At 39.3% G+C, this 22828-nt stretch overlaps 1 protein-coding gene and 1 non-coding gene across 2 annotated transcripts; both read right to left on the reverse strand.

Moving 5' to 3' along the window:
• Positions 1-28: 28 nt before the first annotated feature.
• LOC116767656 (zinc finger protein 28) lies at positions 29-22828 on the reverse strand. Its single transcript, XM_061527292.1, has 6 exons — positions 22699-22828; positions 5516-7404; positions 4669-5130; positions 1087-1188; positions 556-712; positions 29-277 (listed from the first exon to the last, which is right to left on the reverse strand). Exons 2-6 carry the CDS (start codon positions 7402-7404, stop codon positions 77-79), a joined length of 2811 nt encoding a protein of 936 aa, XP_061383276.1. The 5' UTR covers positions 22699-22828; the 3' UTR covers positions 29-76.
• Trnam-cau (transfer RNA methionine (anticodon CAU)) lies at positions 12761-12832 on the reverse strand. The gene has a single exon. It is a non-coding gene; the product is annotated as a tRNA-Met (tRNA).

Below are 22828 nucleotides of genomic sequence, written 5' to 3' on the forward strand. Positions count from 1 at the left end.
TCATAAGGAATAAATATAACGAAATATGTAATATTTAATATTATCTTTATTAAGTGTATGTCAGTGGTTGTATAGTCTACAGCGCGTCGTCCGTCATGAGCAGCGTCTTGACAGTTCTGTTGGCGGCGGGCGCGTCGTACACGTCACTGTGACAGGACGTCAGGTGTCGGCGGAGCGACGCCGCGCGGTCCGACGAGAAGCCGCAGGATTGAGGACACGAGTATAAGCACAGGCCCACGTGGAGCTTGCTGTGGACCGCGTGCTTACGGAGGTTCTCCTGACGACGGACAGAAGCCATACACACGTGAACACTAGACTGTGTTGCTTCAGATATGTACGAGACATAACAGTACCAATGTTAGTAGTAAAATCCATGTTGTATTGTCATTACATTACACTAACATCGGTAAAAAAAGGATGAAATGTATGGGTCTTAAGAAGTAGAGTATATTTAAATAACACATTACTTATTATAATGTAGGCTTAGATTTAGAAGGCGCAGGAAGTTCAGAGTAATATTTTCACTGCCCGGTTACCAACATAAATATGTCTTACCAGACTACCGCACGTGAAGTCACAATGAGGACAGGCGTAAGGCTTAATACGTTCGTGACAAAACAAATGCCTCTTCATATGACTCGATTTTTCGGCTTTGAAGTCGCAGTGCGGACATTCGTACTGCTTTACAATTTCTTTATGCCCATAACGATGCCTGGAAAAAGACGTATTTAATTAATATGACTACTAGCGCCATCTATTAACTACAAGCATTATGACCGAGTGAAACTCTTAGCGAGTAATCCAAATTATAAGAAAAGTACCATGCTTGTCCTATAGGTGGCAGTATACTGAAATTATTAGTAAGGAGCCGTTAAACGGGTTGCGAAGAGAATTACTGATAAATATATAATAGAATAAAATTCACTATTCCCCCAACAATATAACTTTATGAATATAGTGATCATCGATTAGTTGAAACTTGAAACTCAAAATAAAATAAAGAAGTACATTTTTTTGTCAAAACAATTCCGTCTTATACTGAATAGTTAGTGTTTATTGAAAACATTATTAGTAGTAAAGTGTAACCTGGTGAGTTGAGCCACGGTAGAGGCGATGTAGGAGCAGTCGGGGTGGGGACAGCGGCGCTCCACACCCTCACACGTCACCTCGTGATGAGTCAGGGACACTCTGAAGGGTTACATGTCACAGGTCAGGGGTTCACTAGTTGTAGTTATGGATTTAAGGTTAACTGAAGCAAGGATTTAAAAAAACCTCTTAAATAAACGAAAAAAATGTCTGTCACTGTTGCCATTAATAAAGTTTTGTTTGTAGTTTTATAAATCCACGGTAGAGTGAATCTTTTAAATGAAACTAATATTTTTCGGATAAACTACGCGTGATTTATTTTTGTAAAAAACTACATCTTCCCGACGTTTCGGTTACTTTTCAGCGACCGTGATCACGAGCAGACGAGGTGTGAGTGTCTGTCAGTTGGTCCTAGATCTCATTATTAGAGTGAATCTTTTTTGATCGCGGCGTCCAACTCGCAATAAAAAAAAATCTCTTTATGTTATTAAAATCACCTTTTAATAATGTTTTAATGATTGATGTATGAGAAAGAACACAGCTAATAAAGAACACAGTTTTCGTAAGTTCCTTTTTTTAAAAAGCCAAACAAAAATCATATTTTAAATTACAATAACTTTTCTATCAGAGATATAAGTTATGCGTACTACGTATTTATATCTATTTTCTTGTATAATTTACGCTACATTGTTTAATATTCTTGTATTATATTAGATATATATATATATATATATATATATATATATATATACATAATGAGATCTAAGATTTTCGCGAGTATTCATTTAAATGAAACTAGTGTTATTCGGATTTACTACGCGGATTTTATTATTTAAAAACTACATAATCCCGACGTTTCGGTTACTTTGCAGCAACCATGATCACGGGCAGACAAGGTGTCTCCTCGTCTGCCCGTGATCATGGTTGCTGCAAAGTAACCGAAACGTCGGGATTATGTAGTTTTTAAATAATAAAATCCGCGTAGTAAATCCGAATAATACTAGTTTCATTTAAAAAAAGTAGGTATATAACTGCAACAGGGTCAGTGAGACAGTCCGCAGAAGGGTGTAATGCGACATGCGATAGACGGACGAAATAAAATGACGTGATAATATATAAGTTTTAGTTTTAAAAAGGTGTGCGTAATATAATATTGTATGATAATATATATTAATACGTGAACATTCCTACAAGTTAAATTCGCTCTCGCGATCATTACGAACGCTCGTTACACAGATATTTTGTTGGAGTGCGGGAGGATTGATGCAATCACGTGAATTAGTAAACGGGTAATAAATACAGAGTTCGCCTTAATTACATTATTAAATTCGGCCGAGGCGACGGAGGACGCGCGGTGAGGAATTCTCTCCGCGCCGGAATGTGACGGACGGAGTAGGGCCCGAGTGCTGTGTCACCATATATTACGTACTACGGACTGGTCGTTAATTGATACTTTTATTACTGTGTCGCTTACATTTAGGAGTTTAAGAGAGTTCTAGAGGATTTCTATAGAATCATTCGCAGTATATAAATCTGTCGTAGAATGACAATAATGTGTTTGTCTTAAACTATCTCTTAATTATATGAATATAGATTAAGTGTTTTTATAGTGCGTAGGGAGTTAAATAGAGTCATTTTATATTTTTATTTTTCGAAATTTAGAAGAAAGCCTAGTAAGTCACAAACTGTCGGTTCATCATCCAGTAACCGGTTTGCACGTGCAGTTTCTATAGTGTTTTACGGGCGTTGCTGTCTCTCTTGTTATAAAACTTATTTCTTCATTCTTTTTGAATTCAATACATGCAATTATCTGATGATGGGATTATTATCCAATAATCCGACCTCCCGAGGACGTCGCGCCTCTTTACTACTGAGGAACTTCATATTTCTTTACAGCCTAAACAGATTCCGAACGTTCTTTTTGAGTTGAATTTTTGGTTTCGCGTTAAGTAGTTGATAGTTATATGAACTCTATACATGACATAAAAACCTTATATTTCAAAATCTCATAATTTATTTAAAAATATAAAAAAAGTCTATAATTTTTATAACTGTACTTATCACTACTGAGTGAGGACGATATAAGAAAAATATGATTAGAATAATACGTCGGGTGTGAGTGTGTCGGGCCTGGGGAGTATGTCATATGTTTTATTAGTGATAGCGGACAGCGGACAGCGGACAGCGGTACAGAGTACAGTCGAAGTTATAAGTCGTAATGCTAATGTTAGATCTGGCAATGGCGCCATTGACAGTTTCGTGGCATCCGCTGGGTGAACGTTAGCGCTCTCCGTGCATTAATGCAGGCACCGGGCGCAATAATGCATAAGATATTACACAAGTTAGATCATCAACGGTGTTAGACTCCCTCAATGGCTCCACAATGTTCTAGATACGATGAAACTTCCACTAATGGCGGTGCTGACTTGATTCATGCGGTCTGCGGCTCGAATTACGTCTCGCACTTTAATGAGAACTAATCTTTACTTCTGTGCTGTTCCGTATGACCGCCGTTAGTGTCGCGCGACATTCCTTTGTCTACGGCTTTAAATGTCGCTTCACCGTCACCACGGACCGACGAATTAAATCGAATTCACGAGATGTTATGACGCGGCGGGAAACATGACAGGAGCGAGAGTTTTATTAATATACTTCAACATAAATATTTCCATGAGAGGATTGCCGAAGTACACTCGGAGATCGTTTGGCACACGTTTGACGATCCGCAAAACCGATGCATGTGTTTTTAATAAAATCAAGCGGCACTCTATCTGAGCGTCTTTGAATCGAGTATCCGGGGGAATTTATTACAGTCGGGTATAAAAACATCATCGCCGACAACGGCGGCCGGGAATGTTCTATCAAAGCGGGTGTCAAATTATGTTTCCTTATATTTGTGAAGGAGTTGTGTGACGGCTGACACGGACGCATCCGGGGGCCGTCGGTGATGCAAATTGATGTTGACATGCAACGTGATGTGACGCGATGTTAAATTCGTACGCCGCAGCTCAGCAACGTGGCGCATCGAACCCGCTACCACCCACCTCGGATCCTTGGTGAACGGTGCAGATACGGGACGAGGCGATAACCCAAATTAATGTGACGCATATTAGTAGCATTTATCACAATGGAAACAAATTTGAGGCTAGACGTGTCAGTCATCCGGAGCCAGGGATATATGTGTAATAATTCATTAGCTAGTTCACTGTGTATTCCTAACAACCTGAACACTGACAGACTGATAGTTAACGACAACTCAACAAGCTTGTGTTTCAATTCTTTGTATCAATTTATACCAACAAAAGTCGTAAAATAAAAATCATATAAAGTCCCGACTCACAACAATAAACGATTTCTTTAAACTTATATCCATTCAACGCATGTCATTCTTTTAAAGGAAATTCGTCGACCATACATTGAATGCTCACTGAATATTCATTTAAATTAAGCGTCATTAAAAATCTAATAAATGATGATTACAGCAAAAGATCTCAAGAGAGGGCATTAACAGCTCATTCAGCGACTTAGCCGACTGTTGGTATGGTGCTTTAATGCGGGCAAGTTCTGTACGGAGCGACCTACCTTCGGTCAAATGTTTTTTTGCACTTCAGACACTTGAGAGTCTGATCCTCGGCGGGGTCGTCGGTGCCGGGTCGCCGGTCGCTGTGCTCGGTCCGCGTGTGGTTGGCCAGAGTCGACTGCCGCGTGAAGTTAGCTCCGCAGATAGTACAAACTAAAGGCCTCTCGAAAGTGTGCTGTCTCAAGTGCAACCTGAGCGATGGCTTCCTGAAGGTTTTTGGACAAAGCGGACATTTGTATTTTTTGATAATTTTATTCGTCTTAGTAGTCTCGGTGCTCGGTTCCGTGTGCAGGACCTCGTGGAAGAAGCACTCCGCCTGCGAGTCCGTGACGAACAGACACTGGCTGCACTTCCATGTAATGGATGACTGAAGTGCTTCTGGATTGTGTAGCTTACAAGCGTTGGAGCGAATGTGCCGCGACACCTCCTGAGAGAAAATGAATTCCTTTCCGCATTTGGGACATCTGAAATAAATTCATTAATAAGTCTTACATTTCCTGTCTATAACAATTATTAATGGCAGCAGCTCATAGTTGTCATGTCAAGTTTTTTTAAGTCATAGGTATCATTAGCTAATTCTATATAGATAAACAACTTGCCTATACCTGTCAAATATTAAAAAAAAAATATTCAGCGGTTATTAAATATTTTACCTCTGTAATATAAAAGATACAATGGACGAAACTTACAAGTTATCGGCTGAGAAAGAACATAAAAAAACATTAAGAACCAAATGGTAGAATCTTAGGAAATTCTAGAATTTTGTCAATTGGCAAGTGAGTTGGTTGGTGTTAAAGTAATGGAAGGCCCAATAATTGGCACACGATAAGTTTCTAACAATCAACTTACTTTTTCTTAATGCTCGGATGAACGTTTATGATGTGCTCCCTCAGTTCCAACGTATTTTTTAACACGACATACTGAGGACAATAAGGGCACTTCTTCGATATGTCTTTGGTGAGTAGTCCTCGCTCGCGCAATACTTCTAACCTCTTGACTCGGTGCTCTGTGCTCTGCCGATGATTCTTGACTTCTACGGCTGAATTAAAGGTCTTCGAACAAAGGAGACAGAAATATACGCTGTCATTGTGTCTCTTTTTTAAATGCGCCACAAGTGAGATGGATAACTTGAATTTCTTTTTACAGTGATGACATCGATGCACTTCCTGATAGATGTCGCTGGCGGAGTACGGCAAGTCATGCCCCGTTGTACGACAATGATGTTTTACTTCCACATTGTATCGGAACATCATCGGGCACGTATGACATTTTATTACAGATTTCTTGCGTATTATAATGGGCATAGACCTATTAATAACTGACGCCACTTCCCCGTGTTCAGTGCTCGTTATATGGGCGGACATCTCCTCACACGTTTCCGACTCAAATTTACAAAATGAACACCAATATACACCCTCTATTGATGAAATGGTACTTTTGTGTTCTTCTGAGTTCCAGTGTTGCATAAAGTTGGTTTGCCAGTTGGTGTAAAATTTGCATGGACTGCATTGGAAAGGGGCTTGGTGCACGATAGCGTCTATGTTATTGAGCACTAATTGTTTGTATAAAAAGTTCTTAACGACGGTTCCCTTTCTGAAGTGGTAGTGAGATATCAAATGTTTCCCCATTAAATTTCTTTTTACTCTGGTCTTACAGCCGGAGCATTGAACAAAGCACGATGTTCTTTTCCTTTTCTTTTTATTCATTTTAATGCTAACTTTTGACTCTTTTTTACTTCTTTTTCTTGTCGGCGATGAATAAACGGCGCTAACAAACATCGCTGCACCAGCTGATCTGGGTCTAACTAGGGAATTATTAGTGGAAACCAAACTTCCAGAAAATTCCAACTCCTGTTCAGGAAGGACTTTTCTCATGTGCAAGTTTGATTTCAAATGTTTTTCGTAAATAGCTCTAGAGCCTAGTCGCCGATTGCACGGACCGCACCAGTACTGGACAGAGCCTTTGGTTTGAATAGTAGTTTGCATGATTTGAGTTCTTTCGTTAGCCCCCGGAATCCATTTTCCCTTGGTGTGTTCTGGCGGAGGAGCGTCATAGTCGTAGTCCCGGTCGACTTGTTCCTGTTCTTCTCTAACATCCCATTCCTGTTCTGGTGACGCTGGTCGCCATTTGCCACCGGTGTAGTTGGGTGGAGGTGGCCATGAACCTTCATCAACGACTATTTCATCTTCGTCCTCTTCTTCCGAAACATTCGATTCTTCAGAATCATTGTCTTCTTTGTAGACGCTAAAGTTAGTTATATTATAGGAATTTAGGGGTTCTTTTTTAACAGATCCGCTGATATTGGCCACAGCGTTGATTAATTTAGTCTGGTTATCTTCGTTACTCCCTATCCTCAAGCTGTGACCGCCAATCCAATCTTCACCCCTTAAATTACTTTCAATGGGACTAATTCTAGGGATGTCTCTAGACGTTGACGCTACATTCAATGAGTTTTTTTTATCGATATTATTTTTTGTAACGGGTGTTGGAGGCGTCAGTCGAGATAGCGGTGACCTCTTCACGCTGCTCTGCAACTCCAAAGATTGAAAGAATACGTCCGCACCGAGGTTATAAGTCGCTTCCAATGGATCAATGGAAGCGAGTTCTGGTTTAGAATCGATTTTTCTTTTACGGCATCCTTGTTTTCTGTGTTTCACATAGTTATCGAGGCCAATAATAGTGGCATTACATTTAATGCAAAGATGGTTGTCATCGTCGTCATCGTGAGGCGAGAGCATCTGAAAATTGCAGCATAAACTTAAGACAAAGATCGCTGACAAGATTGATAGCGGAGGAAGGATAGCGCCGCGGGTGGACGGGTGGTGACATCGTCGAGGGGTGGAAATAACTCGTTAATCGCGTGGTGCATAGATATTAAGCGGTGACGTCTCGGAGGTCGTCGCGATGAACTGGGGCAGTAAATATGCTTAGGATTATTTAACTACTGAATACCTAGCCGTTTCGTGATGATCGATAATATATGCAAGTCACCGAGGTCTCATTACAGCGAAACTTTGTTTTGTCATAACCCGGTATTTGCATAGAACTATCTATTACACCGTTACCATTAGCGAAGTCGAATGGGAATGTGATTGTCGTCGAGCCGGCGACTAAATAAGGAACTGGTGCAATATGACATCCTATAAATTTTAAAGTGAGCCCGTGCGATCGTTGTGAAAGGGTGTTTTTATTATGAGATTATGTCGACAGCGAATAGTACATAATGCCGTGTACATAACGAAGGACAAGTCCGAGGTACAAATCAAAGGGTCATTAATAATGCGCCGTTCACCTGTCCGATTCCATCGCCGTTCTACTATACTTTCACGACAGTCGGCTGGGAATTAGATCGGACACTGATTCCTACCTAGCTCGACACTGTTGTATCGCGCTCGCAATCAAAGCAACTCGTCGAGATTACTCAAACTTATAACGGCTTACACAACTTAGTGTTCATTAAATTACATTTAAATATCGGTGAAAAATAATAAATCATTAGGTGAAAGTACGTTAACATAGGGCTTTACTTAGAAACTCGTTCGTACCATTTTCCGTACGAATAATCGTTTGTAATGTTTTTGAGTAAGTCGAAATGTCGAATCGTCGTTTAATAGACAGTGTGACGGCCGTCCCCGCCGTCCCCGCACCGCCCGACACCATTGTGTCAGACAAACGACTGGCAAACGACTGTTGACAAATGACACGCCGCTGTCACCGACATGTCATTAATGTCATCAATGTCATTACACCGACCGCGGTGTATTTAATAATTCGCCTTTTTCATTAGCGATGTTGCTAGTCGTCGTATTAATATAAATTAACTACGATATCATAACTGCAACAGTGACGGAACATTGACATTCATATTCTTATTATTTAGGCACATTGCTATACTAATCGAGTAGATGATTATTCTTTATCTGTTTTCACTTTCATAATTTCTCTCTAAAACTTTCTTGATTAATTTGTGATGAAAAATATCTAGGCTCAGTATTATTAACCTAGCACAAATTCATGGCCTTTAGTATTCATGGTAATTTTAGATTGAAGATTTTAAATTAATAAATTCAATAACGCAACACTCGGAACAATGGGCCCTTATTCTAAGCTCTTTGTCAAGGGATGTGTTTGCACTTTGCATAGTGACATTTAAGCTGTGTATTGAAATTGTTTTAGAAGCATAATAATATGACGGTGTTCGACAAGGTTTTTAAATATTCAACAGCGGTTTGTAAATAAACAAAATATTACATAAAAGTATTTGTTCGAGTGTGTGTGACGTTCGTCATTCACTTGTCCGCGAGTGGACGTCTCGTACATACCCGGCGTGCTCGCTGTTCGGCAAAATATTATAGAAACACGAATACCAAAAAACAGTATATGTTAGGACAATATTTTAAAAGTGGCAGAGTCTTACTCCGAATTAATTCGAAAAAAAGTGTTCTTATGATACAGTAACGTAGGATTAAAAGCAGGATTAATTTTTCATAATAGACCACAATAGTCCTAACTTTAAAGTATCGTAACATAATATTATAGAAATGTGTCGAGGTGGAGTCCGAACCGAGAGCAGGCCGCGTCGTCAAAGGCTGTCGTCCTAATAACGACGTCGGCATCGATCGCGGCGCCCTCACGACTCACCTACAGAACAATGGACTGTGGAAGAAGACTTTAAAACTTTAATTGTTTAATATTACACGCACACACATACACAAACACACACATATATATTAAACATACATACATTATATTATCACACCTTAACTAATTAGTACAGTGAGCAACCAGTACAGTCGGTCGCTGTCATTTGTCGTTCTTTGTCTGTTTAAACTTATCAACAACATTGATGTCTTTAAGCCAAAATAATGTGCGTTGATTTGATTCCGCTCCGTAATAAAAACTAACGATTCTTAGTAACTATAATCCAGGTAACATCATGAAGTACTTGAAGTGGAAAATAAATGAAACATGATAATAGAAACGATAGAAAATGTTCTCAACCCGGTAACTAGCGGGGTACTGTTGAATGTAATGTTACTCGTAGAGCAATACAATATTATACCGACGTCCGGTATGGAGTCGCAAGGTGCATTTTTGCGGTGGCTATAAATCCATGGCCCCGCCTAAATCTAATGGGAATTATAATTGATTCCCTCCCAACTAGCCGATCAACCTGCTTCAACTTGCACGTCGGCGTGTGTTTCTCTGTTCGGCGTCTATATACTGTACCTACTATTCTTTTGTTCCAGTGTAAAGTATTTCTTCGGTTAACTTAATTACATTCGTGTGAAGTTTAATTTATCAAATGTGTGTGTTTTGTGAATATAAATACCTAGTATCGGAGTATATCTACTAGAACCAATGATTTGACAGAAATAAAACCGTTTAATACGAACCATTTATATATGGTCTTAAAACAATGAGTACCTACTGATGCAGTTTTACATATATATGTACATATGTACTTTTATATTATATGTATGGCTAGGGTTGTCCGTCTGAAACATTCAGTTCACCGAGAGCGGTATCTGAAGTGTGAACCCTCACCTCTGTTCCCAGACAAGGGTAAACAGATTAACTTTCCCCGAATGTGTAAGTCTACAAACATTAGTTTTTTGATACGATCCTTTACAATGTTACTTTAGAGAAAACTGTTTTGAATATCGTACATTGGATTTGTAATGTAAATAATTTTTGTTTCTTCTCAAGCTTGAATATGGGACAAATAATTTAGGAATACGAAAAGTGCTGAACAGATCTTAAAGAGAATGGAATATGTGATTTGATTAGGAGGGAGAGCAAACAAACTATTGTTTTCCAAGAGAAATAAATAAATTGCAAAGTAAACATATGTACCTCGGCTGTCAGGAATGTTGAAATTTTGTAAATTCGTGAAATTATGTTACAGGTTCGATTCCTACTCGCTTCGATCAATTTTTCATTCTATATTTTCTAATTTAAATTTTAAAGTTCATGTAAATTTGATATGAGATATCCTTTGAACCGTTTAATACACGTCACTATCCCTGAAGACCATATACTACATGCTCCCTGTCCTGCCGAGCGTTCTCAGTGGAACCTTCTTATGTACAAGCGAGCCATTTGTCTGCTCAAAAACTTTTTGATACATATTTTTTCTGCTCTTTCTACCTATGTATGTATGTGGGGTCTCCCTGTCAATCGTCCGTCTGCCGGCCATCATCAGTGAAGTTCTGTGCGCTCTCCGTCCAATGAGAGCTCGTCGCTAGCGCACCCCGCCGCGTTTTTTATGATGCGCTCGCTTCTTCGATATATCACGCGTCATTGTAAACGACTCCACAAACGTATCTCGTATTCGTCATCGTTAAGCAGACGTCGGAGGCTGGATCTCTGCACCACAAGGAACCACAAGGCACCGGGCCGCGCCACGCCGCACCACGCCGGCGGCCAATAAATAATATGTGGAAACGAGATATTTATAATGCTTTTTTTTTTAAACTTGACACGGATTTGTGGAAATTGATGTGTTCGTTCCTTCTCGTGCTGACCTCCCGCGGGTTAGACACGACTGTAGGCTTTAGACTCCATGCGATAGATGCTAATGTCGCCTGCGAGAGGAGGATGACTTCATTTGTACTTATACCGAGATGAAAATGACTGAGTTTAATATTATTCATGGACAGCCCTTAATGACAGGACGGACGATATATGAGGGGAGATTAATACGAACACACACACAGACATACACGCCCTGTGAAAACTAGTATATTGGACGGACGAAAGAATTATACCATTTAAGAACGTGAAGAGAATGTTTTGTTACTGAGCATTTATTTGATATAACTATAGACCTGGTTATGAACTGTCAGTTAGGACGTCGGACATTGTACTTACAATCAGATCCAAAACGGTGTACATATCTAGTGAAAATTAAATTGTATGAGCAGAGTTGAAGACTTGCAAGGTTAGTGTAGCTCTGGAATCTGGATCGAGATGTATGGATAAGTATATCAACGTTTTTTAATTCATTAATAAATTTTCCAAGAAGTATGGACGATGGCTGTATATTTAAAGGATTGTAGTTCACCTCAGTTATTTTACTTATATTAGTAAAAAAAAACAATATGGAGTTGACCTATCGACTAACGAAGTGTTCTGTTTGCAAAAATGAAGATCCTGTATGCTAAAGAGATTTCCGATATAGATCACAGACGCTTCACTCATAGTTATAAGTTACAACTCTCAAGTGAGTTACTCGATCACCATAGATACTTTAACTGGCTTCAAACACTCCACTCATAGTCGTAACTTCAACAATCACCCAGGACCTGTATACTTGATACAACACGATACATCTCCTTGACGTTCGTTAATCTAAATGACTAGTATCAGCTCCCTTGTAAGTTATAAAAATGAAATAATTGCTAGTTTATTACCATCATTATATACTTAGAGGATAGAAAAAAAAAATGTTTCTAACTAGAAGCTGCGTATATGGGTGCCTCCACCCCCTCCCCCCTCCCTCTTCCACCCCAGTACCCCTCACCTCTCAGCCCGAAGTCAATCAAACAATGTATCCCCGACGGTTATATAGTGTGACGTCATAAATCAGGAGTCCACAATAAACTCCAAGATTTCAATTAAACATAAATCTCGCCCGACGCCCGCTAATGGAGTTGAAACTCGACGGTCTTGAATGTCTGTAGACTGTACTGTGCTCTGTCGTCTGTAGTCTGTGTACGTTCACTGTTATTAAACATCAATAGTAATATTATTACCATTTAAATTGTACCTCGGCTGTGTTAAACGGAGACAGAATCCGTTGCGATAATATACCGACTAATTAAATAATATGAAACTTAGCTATTAAATTTTATACTATAATAACGTTTTTATTAGTTACAATTAATTACTGTTATTTCACACTTCTATATTGTAAAGTGATTGAGAAATCAAATTTTCAAAATAATACATAATCTTTTCCTAGATGGCGCCACTTTTATGATTTAACACGAATAACTAAAAGAAGCTCAATGAATTACGTATTAAAATTTTGCTTGTATAGTAATGGAAATCTTTAAACTCTAGAAAAAATAAAAAAGACAAAAAGTGTTTTAGCAGAGCGTGGTTTCGATCCACGGACCTCTGGGTTATGGGCCCAGCACGCTTCCACTGCGCCACTCTGCTATTGGTGTATTTGGCGAAATTGTTGTAGATAAACTATCCGACCTGTTAATGTTCATAATAAAATATCTTATATTGTAATGTTAAGACTTTAGAAATAATGTGAAGTTTTAAATTATTTTGTATACTATTTCCATATCTAACCGGTCAGGGAAATTAAAGTTATTTTATTTTATTTTTACGTTAATTAATAATGATATCTCTCTCATAATGACACGAATACTAAAATTTTTAAGTGCCGACCGAGAAGAATCAACAAAAAAAGCCTCAAATATTGCAAATATCTAATATTTTATCAACAAAAAATCTCAGTATATACCCATAGTTTAGACTGCCCCCTCACATATCAACGCTGTTTCGTGTGTACAATGTTTAATTTAGAGCGCGCAATAAAATTAAAAACACTTGTGTATTGTTCCGAAGCGCCGTTGACGTGCTTATTAAGAGGGAAAATTGAAAATTGACTTGCGAGATGATTGGCAAGGGAATATTAGCTGGATGCAATTTTACCCACTTTGTTTGCGTTTTTAATGGAAATTCCCGTCTGACGTTAATCCATCACCTCGGCGTTTGTGTCGCTAATAATGTATGAAGGTAATTAATTATATAGGGATAAGGTGGTGTTAGAAAAAGGCTTGTGAAATAGACTAAATGACAAATATTGTGTTTTATATTAAGCACCGTGTTCGGACTCCGGATTACCGCACCACGTGCTGGGCTCACAGATAACAGATGGAGGTCGTCTGATTTTGTTGAGTATTTTAAGTAACAAGGAATATAATGGAATGCGGCGACGAGACAAAAGCAGATTCTGAAATCAAGCGTCATTTGTGCAAAAATGTACGCGATCTGCTCAAACAATTATGAATGTTATTTCGAAGCAATATTTAAACAGATTCGTATGACTATCCAATAGTAATGGAATCCTCTCCGTGTACCCCCGTGTCATCAGCTATGAGCTATCCGCATGTAGCCGTCACCGGAGCCCTGGTCTCAGCTGCGGCCCGTCACGTATATTATTTGTCGTATTTCCAATATTTTCTCCATCTCATTAGTCGGCGATGGCGGCGCTAATCCGTCGGGAGAGCCGTCCTAATGGAAGTGATCATGTGTCCTACCGAGTAACGTGTTGAAGGATGACGTATTACAGACACCCCGGGGAGCCGGCGGAGATGAACGAAAAATATATTTATTGTAATAAAAACAAGGACCAAAAAAATCATACGACTCCGAATAAATCAGGCCGAGAAGAAATGCCAAGGAATATCGCGTCGAAATACAATAATTACTGGCCAATGAGCCGGCCGGCAACAAATCAAAAGCGGACGGACGCGCATACTGATGTCTTATCCTAACATCAGATTAAAAACATCAATACTTGTCAATAGAGGTCGCCTCCCACGTAATTATAGCCAACAATATCCCGGGAGGCTGACTTCGACGGATTAACGTATATCAAAAGGGAATAATTGAAGAAATCGATTAAATGAACAGTATTAATTGGTGATGCGCCCGCGCAGGACGGCCGCATCGCGCGCATCCACACACATACACGCACACACAAGTACACACAACACACGGACGGACGGACGGATAGGTAGACCGTACAGCTTTTATCATCAGACACCTAGGACTGTTAAAGAAAGATTGGTACTAATGTTTAATATTACCTAATGATTTCATGAGGGAAGTATTAAGATAAATAATAATTTTTACAGGTAAAATAATATTTGAGAACAGGTGTTATATGTGTTAGTTTTTCGTCATACCTTCTGAAAGATCTCAAAATATCATTATAAATAAATTCCAACAGAAACTCTGAAGCTGAACAGCCTTCATATTTTCAGACATTTATAAAAAAAATATTAGTCGACGTTTTTAATGCTATACGAAAAATTAAAATGTAAGTAATGCGGGTGATACTCATAAGTTTTTAATTTTCCACGTTCACCGAAACAGCATCGACTATTAACACCGTTAATACGCAATTTAAAAACCTAACAACAAACAAATGTATGTAAATTGCACGACTCTATGTGAAAGCCGGCGATAACCTTGCAAGGTGGGATTGCATATGTGCCGTGTTAAAATGGCTCCTACTGGGTGGTGTTAAGAGCTCCTCCGGAGACCGAGCCGAGTGTACTGTGAAGGGATGGGAGGGGGAGAGCGGGGTGAAGTGGAAACGAGCACGTTCAGAAACTGCTTACACGAATTAGCGCATCAAAGGGGCGAAGGCGGTGAGAAGTGAAGAGTGAGGGGGACGGGAGTGAGGGGGCGCGCGAGGGGGGCCAAATTAGAAAACTCTACCCCCCGTTCCGCATCGTTCCGCACGTCATAAACTGACAATTTACGATAACTCCAGGATTAGCCTGTTTGTCTGTTATGCATCCGAGTACGAGAGCAAACTCCGGCCGGGGTCGAGGCTGGCGGAGAGGAGGGCGCCGCGAGGGTCGGGGGATGAGGGGGGGAGGGAAATTGTTTTACATTTGCATTCGCAAGTGGGCCACCTTCAATCGGCGGATTGATCAGACGCGTTTGTTTTTCGCACTTCGTACAAACTAAGATGGAGGTCACGAAGTGTTTCCATATCCTTGTATTATGAACAGAGAAAAGGTGGATCTGGCAAGATTATAGTACGGCGCGTGTAGCGTCTTAAACATTGTAGACACTAGTCTCGGAACTTGACAACAAAAATCTTTAGATAATTCGTTTTGACAAAACATATTTTAATCACCTTAGTGTTGGTTATAAAACATACATCGAATAAGTGTAGTTGGAGGTGCCAGTACCGACACTAGTACAGCTACATTAGATTCCACTGTACTCGTAATACTCGTCTATCAAAACTTGATACGTAAAAACATGTAAACATTGTAAGGTCGCTGAGGTGTTTTATTATCAAATTAATTAGACTACAAAGTCGTTTGCTTTGTCCTCGTCTATGGCGGCCATAAAACGTTACGGCGACCATGCTTCATAAAGACAGCGCCCGTAAAAATTAACAGTCCGCCGACCGGCGGGACAGATTTCAAAACATCATACACGATATAATATATATTATATGAGGTTCATTTTGTTCCTCCAGTTACGTAAATAAATGTTTATGATTTACGGTTATTATGTCGCCCGGTTCGTCTATACACTACGGAAGAGCGCCGATGAAACAAAAATCTGTATTAGGTATTGTAGGTACAATACACATCGCTCGGAGTACGACGCGCTTGATATCCGAGGTCCGGCTACTCATAGTTTAGTTTAGTTGTTAGTGTCGACATCCTATCCGCGGACTACCGCGAAGCGTGGTCACCGCGTCGCTAATACCTTAAGGGTGACCGCGGCCTCTTTAAATAAATGCCGTGCTAAAAGAAAATCTACGAAATCTCCGCGATTAGCATAAAAAACATCTAAACAGACAAACGACGGAAGCGACGTCTTCCTTCCGCAATATTTGACAAAAAAAAATAGGTACACTTCCCATCCGACGTTTTGTCTAGAACTCGCGAGCAAATTAAAAGTAAGTCACGTTAATTGCAGTTCCGCGGACATTAATGTTAAACTAGCTGCCGTTTGAACCGTGTCCTGTTCGTTTGACTGTTGCGAGTTATTAGAAATATTCAACCGAAACAGAATGACTAAATGAAAAAAACTTTTGAAACTTTAAATTAATTTTCAAAATAATTTTATTACTTTTTTTCGTCGCTTCAAAAATCTTAATGTTTATCGATATTTACGGTCCCTGTGATAAAACTATTTTTCTATAAGTACTCGTGAATAGTTATGAGACTAAATTTAATTTAAAAACAAATAAATTGTGATTTCAGGACTCAGATTGCTCAGATCTGGATTTAAGTTTTTGTTTCTTTTGCGAGAACAAAGAAACAGTAGACAAAGTCTTACGCGACTGTAGAAAAGGAAAAGCTCTTGATTATCTTTTTCATTGAAGTAGTTTGTAATTATTTTGTTAATTCCTCTCTCCCGCTACAATACAAGGTGTTTCGCGAAACGTTAACCAGGAGCGATCGTTCAGATGAATTATTACGAATGTACGTATGTATGTGAGCGGAGTTGTTTAATATTTTAATGAGAACCTCTCCGTCGGATGGGACGCTAGACGCTGGAGGTATCGCATAAAGGATAGAACCGACACGTTTCGTCGTTAAAATTTAGGAATAATTTCGCCCACAGAAAGCCCTCCGAATTCTCCTGACATCTGTTCCAAATCGCAATAAAAGTAGACGGCAGCAGAAACATAGAATTTTATCACGGCCGTGTCCATCATAAAGCATCCCTCGCTCGGAGGGGGCGCATAAAAGTTTACAGGCATTCGGCTAATAAATCGCGTCAAATAAATAAGTGTCGAGTCGGTCGGCGGCATATTGATTCGTCATGTGCCGCCTTAGAGCGGGGGCGACGGCAGGGCGGCCGCGGGGCGCGCGGGGCGGAGGCCGAGCTGGTCATAAAGGTGCGTAATGGCCGCCGTCGGAAGACAGCGCAGTGCCGCGCATCGATTAGCGTTCCCGAGTCGCCGCGCCAGCCCGCAGCCGCCGACGCAACGAACACTTCGCTGCCCACGAATACTCCGCGACGCTTCCTCTCGGCCCATTACCCTGACGCGCTCCCCTCCATCATCAGCTCGGCCGGAGATCTCCCGCCTTACCGTCCTTCATCACTTGTGCGCGCCACTAGATGGCGCCAGTCGTATGAGTCCCGGGCAGTGGACGGACAATTAACGTGTAGTAATGTCGATGGTGTCACAGTCACTTAATAAATGGCATAAATCACGGCCGCTCCGACCGGAGTCGTTATTATAGAGCTGTCCCGCGGTATATACACACACCGTGGAAGCCGACGTGCTTTTTGTTTATTAGAAATACATACAGTGTGGGCACCTTCCGCCGTATACATATAGGAATGAACCGCGGAGACGCTCGCGTGTTCGATTGATCTAAATCTTCGGCGAAGTTGAAATATGACAAGCAATTTAAAACAAACCGTCCATACTCGATAAAGATAATTTATATATAATACGTGTGTATAGGTATATATGTTTATCTCCGTCTGTACGTCGGTATCCATAGTGTGACGTATTGTTGTCATAAATTACAATATCATTACGGTCGGAGGAGTGTGTCAGGTTGTCCAATAACAAATAACAGATTTAACGTCGCAGGTTCATACAGGCTGCTCCTTCTCATTATACTTATTGGTTCGTCTCCGGCCTATCGTGCTGGAACCAGACACAGCTACAATTTTAGTAAGGTCTATGTGTAACGCTCGCGACAGTACCTACGATGGATATAAGAGACTTCTTAGAATATACCTAATTAATAAAACATTGAATGCTGACGAGTCATACGGCGTCAAATTATTCTGGACATTTATAATTTTTGATCGACGAGTAATTTTTCTGTAACGAATGGTTATCTTCGAGAGCATCCTGTCCGTGCGCCGGGAGTCGAACCCCGGTCCCGGACTTATTGCCGTGCGTTCGGACGTTGATTAAAATCTCTCACTGCATTCACACAAAGCTTTACTTTGATATATTTATAAATCTTATGAAACGTCTGCTCCGACCCGACGACCCGACGGCCTCTGCGAGCGATTCTGAGCACTAATACGCGACTGTAGGGTCTCTATTAGCCTCTCCTCCGGCGAGGAGTCTCCTACCACCTGTCAAGTGATATATTGACTTTAAATAACATATCTTATTTATGTTGAATCGAAAACAAAACGTACAAAACCATATTATTATAAATAATCGAGTACGGGCGAGTGGGAGTACGGGCGAATTAGTACTCGGTCTTGTAATACAACCGGGACGTTCCTCCGTCAGCACTCGCCGGCCGGTCACCAGGCTGGAGACAGATGGAGATCATTATATATGATATAATGTTTTAATTGATGATAACCGTCGTAATGTGCCAGTTTGTACGATCCGATGATTACGTGAACATCTGTGTGGCGAATTAAAGAATGACACGGCGGTCTAGAACGTATGTGGAACATTAAAAAAATTAAGTGCGATTAATATCGAACTCATCTCCGAGTATATCGGTTGAAAAAAATAAGCCTCATTAAACGAAATGTAATTACAGGCCTCTTATAGATGGAGCGTTTGTTTATTTCTCCATAAGAGCGAAACGAAGTATTTATTGTTCCGTAATCTGATTTTCCTTTGCAGTCGACATTATGAATTTTAATAATAAAAATTATTAATATGACGATATATCAACCTTTCCGGAGTCAACCGTAAAGGCGGGATGCCTATAATTCAACACAGATCGCGTCCCCGAGTCTATGACACACTCGCTAAATCTCTCGGAAGGCGGTCTCTCGGCTCGTAAATTATTATTTTGTAAATAAAAATAATGAAAAATAAAAATGAAAGCCCGTCCCGTGCCGGATACGTTCGTCGGGCCGCGTCACGTGTAATCCGGGACAAGTGATTTATTATTAATTAGTGCATTATACATTATATGACACGACCCGCTCAGATATTTCGGGACGACGACTTTTTCCTGATCACATTCTAGCCGGCGCCTTTCGCGAGCGGACGATCATCGAGCGATCAGCGGGTGTCACGTGACCGTCCGCTCCGTCCTGAGTCCTGGTGCCGTACATCTTCACACGTGTCTCCCCGAGCCGACGAGCGGGGCGAGTTTCTTTCTCAGGCCACTATTATGCGAACAGTAATAAATCTGTCACATGTAGACGTTAGTAATCTGGCCATTATGACGAGTGATGCATCACTAGTATTGTTTGTCGGTCGTAAATTATGTTTTTTGTATATTTGTAGTTCGCTCCGGAACACTCGTGGGGTGATTTTTAAAGTTTGATAAAGATTTCATAGTTAAGATTCACTAAGAATTATATCAGTGTTCAGGTGTCAGCTTCCTTGAAGTAAAATTTTTTTTAATTATAGATTTATGAGATAAAATATAAGCTCCGATTTACCTCTCAAGATATTAATGCAGTTAATATTTAACACATACATACAGATGAATGTACAACATACCGTCTTAATTTTACTGGTAATAATTAAAGGTAATGGTACAAAAAGTGAGGGTCGTTGAAATGGAAGTCATAATATATTGAAAAGTTTTGTCCACGAACCATACTTAAATGTTTGTCGCCAAAATAACAGGTACCTATAATGAAAATTTATGAGGACGTGTGTGGACAATTTAAATTTATTTCACACTAATCTTTTTAGTGAAATTAAATGATGTCTCAATAGTATTAATCATAACTAAAAATAAGATATAATCTGAAATTAAAAATATAAACTACATTCCCAGCAGTCCGTCATAAACGTCGTATTTTGTACGAAGTCACCTTACACGGACAATAGATGGCGCTGCCGGTTCGTGGCCGTGTTTATTTTTAATACACATTACGACTTTCGCTTTTAACCCAATTCGGATGAAAGTTCATGCAAATAGAGGCTGGAGATAAAGGGACTTCCTCCACCGTAACTCCCAGATGATTCACGAGAAAAATATGACATACATCTTTGTTTATTTTATTTAAATAAATTTGTCTTCAACATATATCGATCAAAATTTTTTACGAAATCATGCTGTAGTCTGTAGGTACTTCATAAATATTCATACTTTATATTATATATATTTAAACAACTCCTTTGCAACTATCTCCATCAGTAAAAATAATATCAAAATTCGCGGCGAGGTTTCGAGCCTATAAATAAATTAGCAGCTGGTCAGACTAATGAGACGTAGATTATAAGTCAAATAAAATTATAAGCGCGTGTTCATACTGCAGATTGTACGTCAGTGTTAACGAATGATTTCTGTAATTGCCTGCTAATTGGTTGATTGTGAACACACACATTAATGTACTACAACTGGCCGCATACAACCCGCCCGCTACCAGCTTCACCTGTGTTTTAAGTGTTTTTATTTCATCTATTAGCTATTATATAATACACGCAACTATTAATATTCATGAACAGTTCCGTGAACGTCATTCTGCTTATTGTTTGTTTCTCACGATCATATATTTTTATTAACATAAGTTATTAATAAGGCAGACGTCAAGTTTCTTGTCATATCCGACTAATGCTATTTTCCTAGTGAACCATAAAATTGTATTTTATTTATAATTGAGCACTTTATTTGAGTAATTTTTATTTAACGTCGTGCACCTTTGCAGGTGTGTGTGACGTGTGTGTTGTATCTGTTAATAATCTTAGGGTACTTAAAATATTACTTCCTTAAGTTGAACTTTTGTAAATGACAATTTCATCGAACAAGCAGTTTTGATTTCAAACAAACAGGCAGTTGATTAAAAATTCAATTTTATTTTATATTGAGATTTGAGGCGTAAATGTAGAACGGCGATGTTTTTTTTTTTCATTATTACTTTAATAAAACGATAATATTTTAATATCTCCTTAAATAAGTTATACCGAAGAAATAGATAAATGGAATGGAATATATTGACGGATATTGATAAAAATAAAATGCGAGTAATGTTCGGTTTTAACTATTTCGTTGAGATTTCGTCGTTTAAACAAACCCTCACAGACGACGAGACGCTGGAGATGTCAGTGAGAAATATAAAGAGATCCTAGGAGTCACGGGTACTGGACGACTTCCACGGAGGGACGGAATTAACATGCATGCGAAACGAATGTGAGAACAGAAAGAGAGTTGTTAAAGTCGTACACGAAATAACGTGAATGACGTAACGCTGGTGGATGTGCGCTTGCCGCTTGCCGCTTGGTGTACACTACCGGCTCCCAATACAGGATTTATATATTGTATTTATGACGATAATGTACGACGATGGAAATCCTCACACTTAAACAATGAACATCGGCCACATTTTTACTCTGGAGTCTGGACCTCATACTTCATAACAGTCGGACACTGAATGAGGGAGCTGAGCTTGGACTGCGACAGCCTTAGTATGCTTACTTGGCTTGAACAATAAAGGAACCTTTTCAATTTTCACAATGTCTTATAACAAATACTATGAATTGGGCAAGGTTCTAGTCGGTACCAGCTTTTAAACATAACCGCTGCATAAATATAACTAACGTGTCACATCATGGAATTTCTTGTTTAACATTTTTTCACATATTAAGTTTAACTGTATCTCAGCTTACATCGCCTCAATAAGAACTAAACATTTGTAGACAATATCTAAGAATTCAATTAAACATTATTACGTACTACCTATGTATCTCCGCGCTGACTCAAGAAAGGAAGGTTCGCTAAAGCGACCTGACAATATCTTCCTAAGAAACTCTAACTTAGATCGCAATTCTCAAAACGTACAAAAATGGTCTGTAATTTTTATGTAGAATATTTGTATTTGTCTCCAATACATATAATTATTTTTTATATATATACATACCCAAAGGTATGTGTATATAAAAATATAAATTTTGTGTCATTTGTGAAGATCTGGAAAGTATAAGTTAGATATAACGAAAACATAAAAATGATAAATGAAATACAGTTAAAAAGAAATATTAAAAAGTTAATTAATAAAGCCCATAAAGTTTATAATTGCACCTCAGTTGTAACTCTGGCTGGCAGCGACATCTATGAATGATGGAGCGCAAACTACTTACACGTCAAAATTTTGAGGTTATAAAACAATAATTAAAAATTAAAACATGTTCGAAGCCCTCGCAAGTCGTTACGTAGCACCTAATGAATATTATAATTTATACTGAACATGATTATGAATAGCCTTTTTACTTAAAACAAGTTTTCGTTACTAAAAGTTTATAACTACAGTCTGCTAAAAATACGTTTATGAAATACTCAATACAATATTCGAATTCGGTATATATGCAATATGGTATGATTTAAAAGTAGAACAAACGTAACACTCACCAGGATGTATTTGTAATTTGTCGAATAATCGGTATCAATAAGAAAAATCGAGTACGCAAATATCACTGTGACTCAGATCACCTTGCGTCTGCGGGAAAGAGCGTTCCGAAGTTAGCCGAAGTCGTTCGAG

This window comes from Danaus plexippus (genome assembly GCF_018135715.1).
Source record: "Danaus plexippus chromosome 9 unlocalized genomic scaffold, MEX_DaPlex mxdp_24, whole genome shotgun sequence".
NCBI lineage: Eukaryota > Metazoa > Arthropoda > Insecta > Lepidoptera > Nymphalidae > Danaus > Danaus plexippus.

Excerpts from the sequence above, each read along its gene's own strand:
- LOC116767656 (XM_061527292.1), bottom strand. The coding sequence starts at position 7,404 with ATGCTCTCGCCTCACGATGACGACGATGACAACCATCTTTGCATTAAA. Across the intron at positions 1,189-4,668 it reads AAAAAAACATTTGACCGAAG|AGTGTCCCTGACTCATCACG; the intron begins GTAGGTCGCTCC and ends GTAACCCTTCAG. Across the intron at positions 713-1,086 it reads ACCGTGGCTCAACTCACCAG|GCATCGTTATGGGCATAAAG; the intron begins GTTACACTTTAC and ends GTCTTTTTCCAG.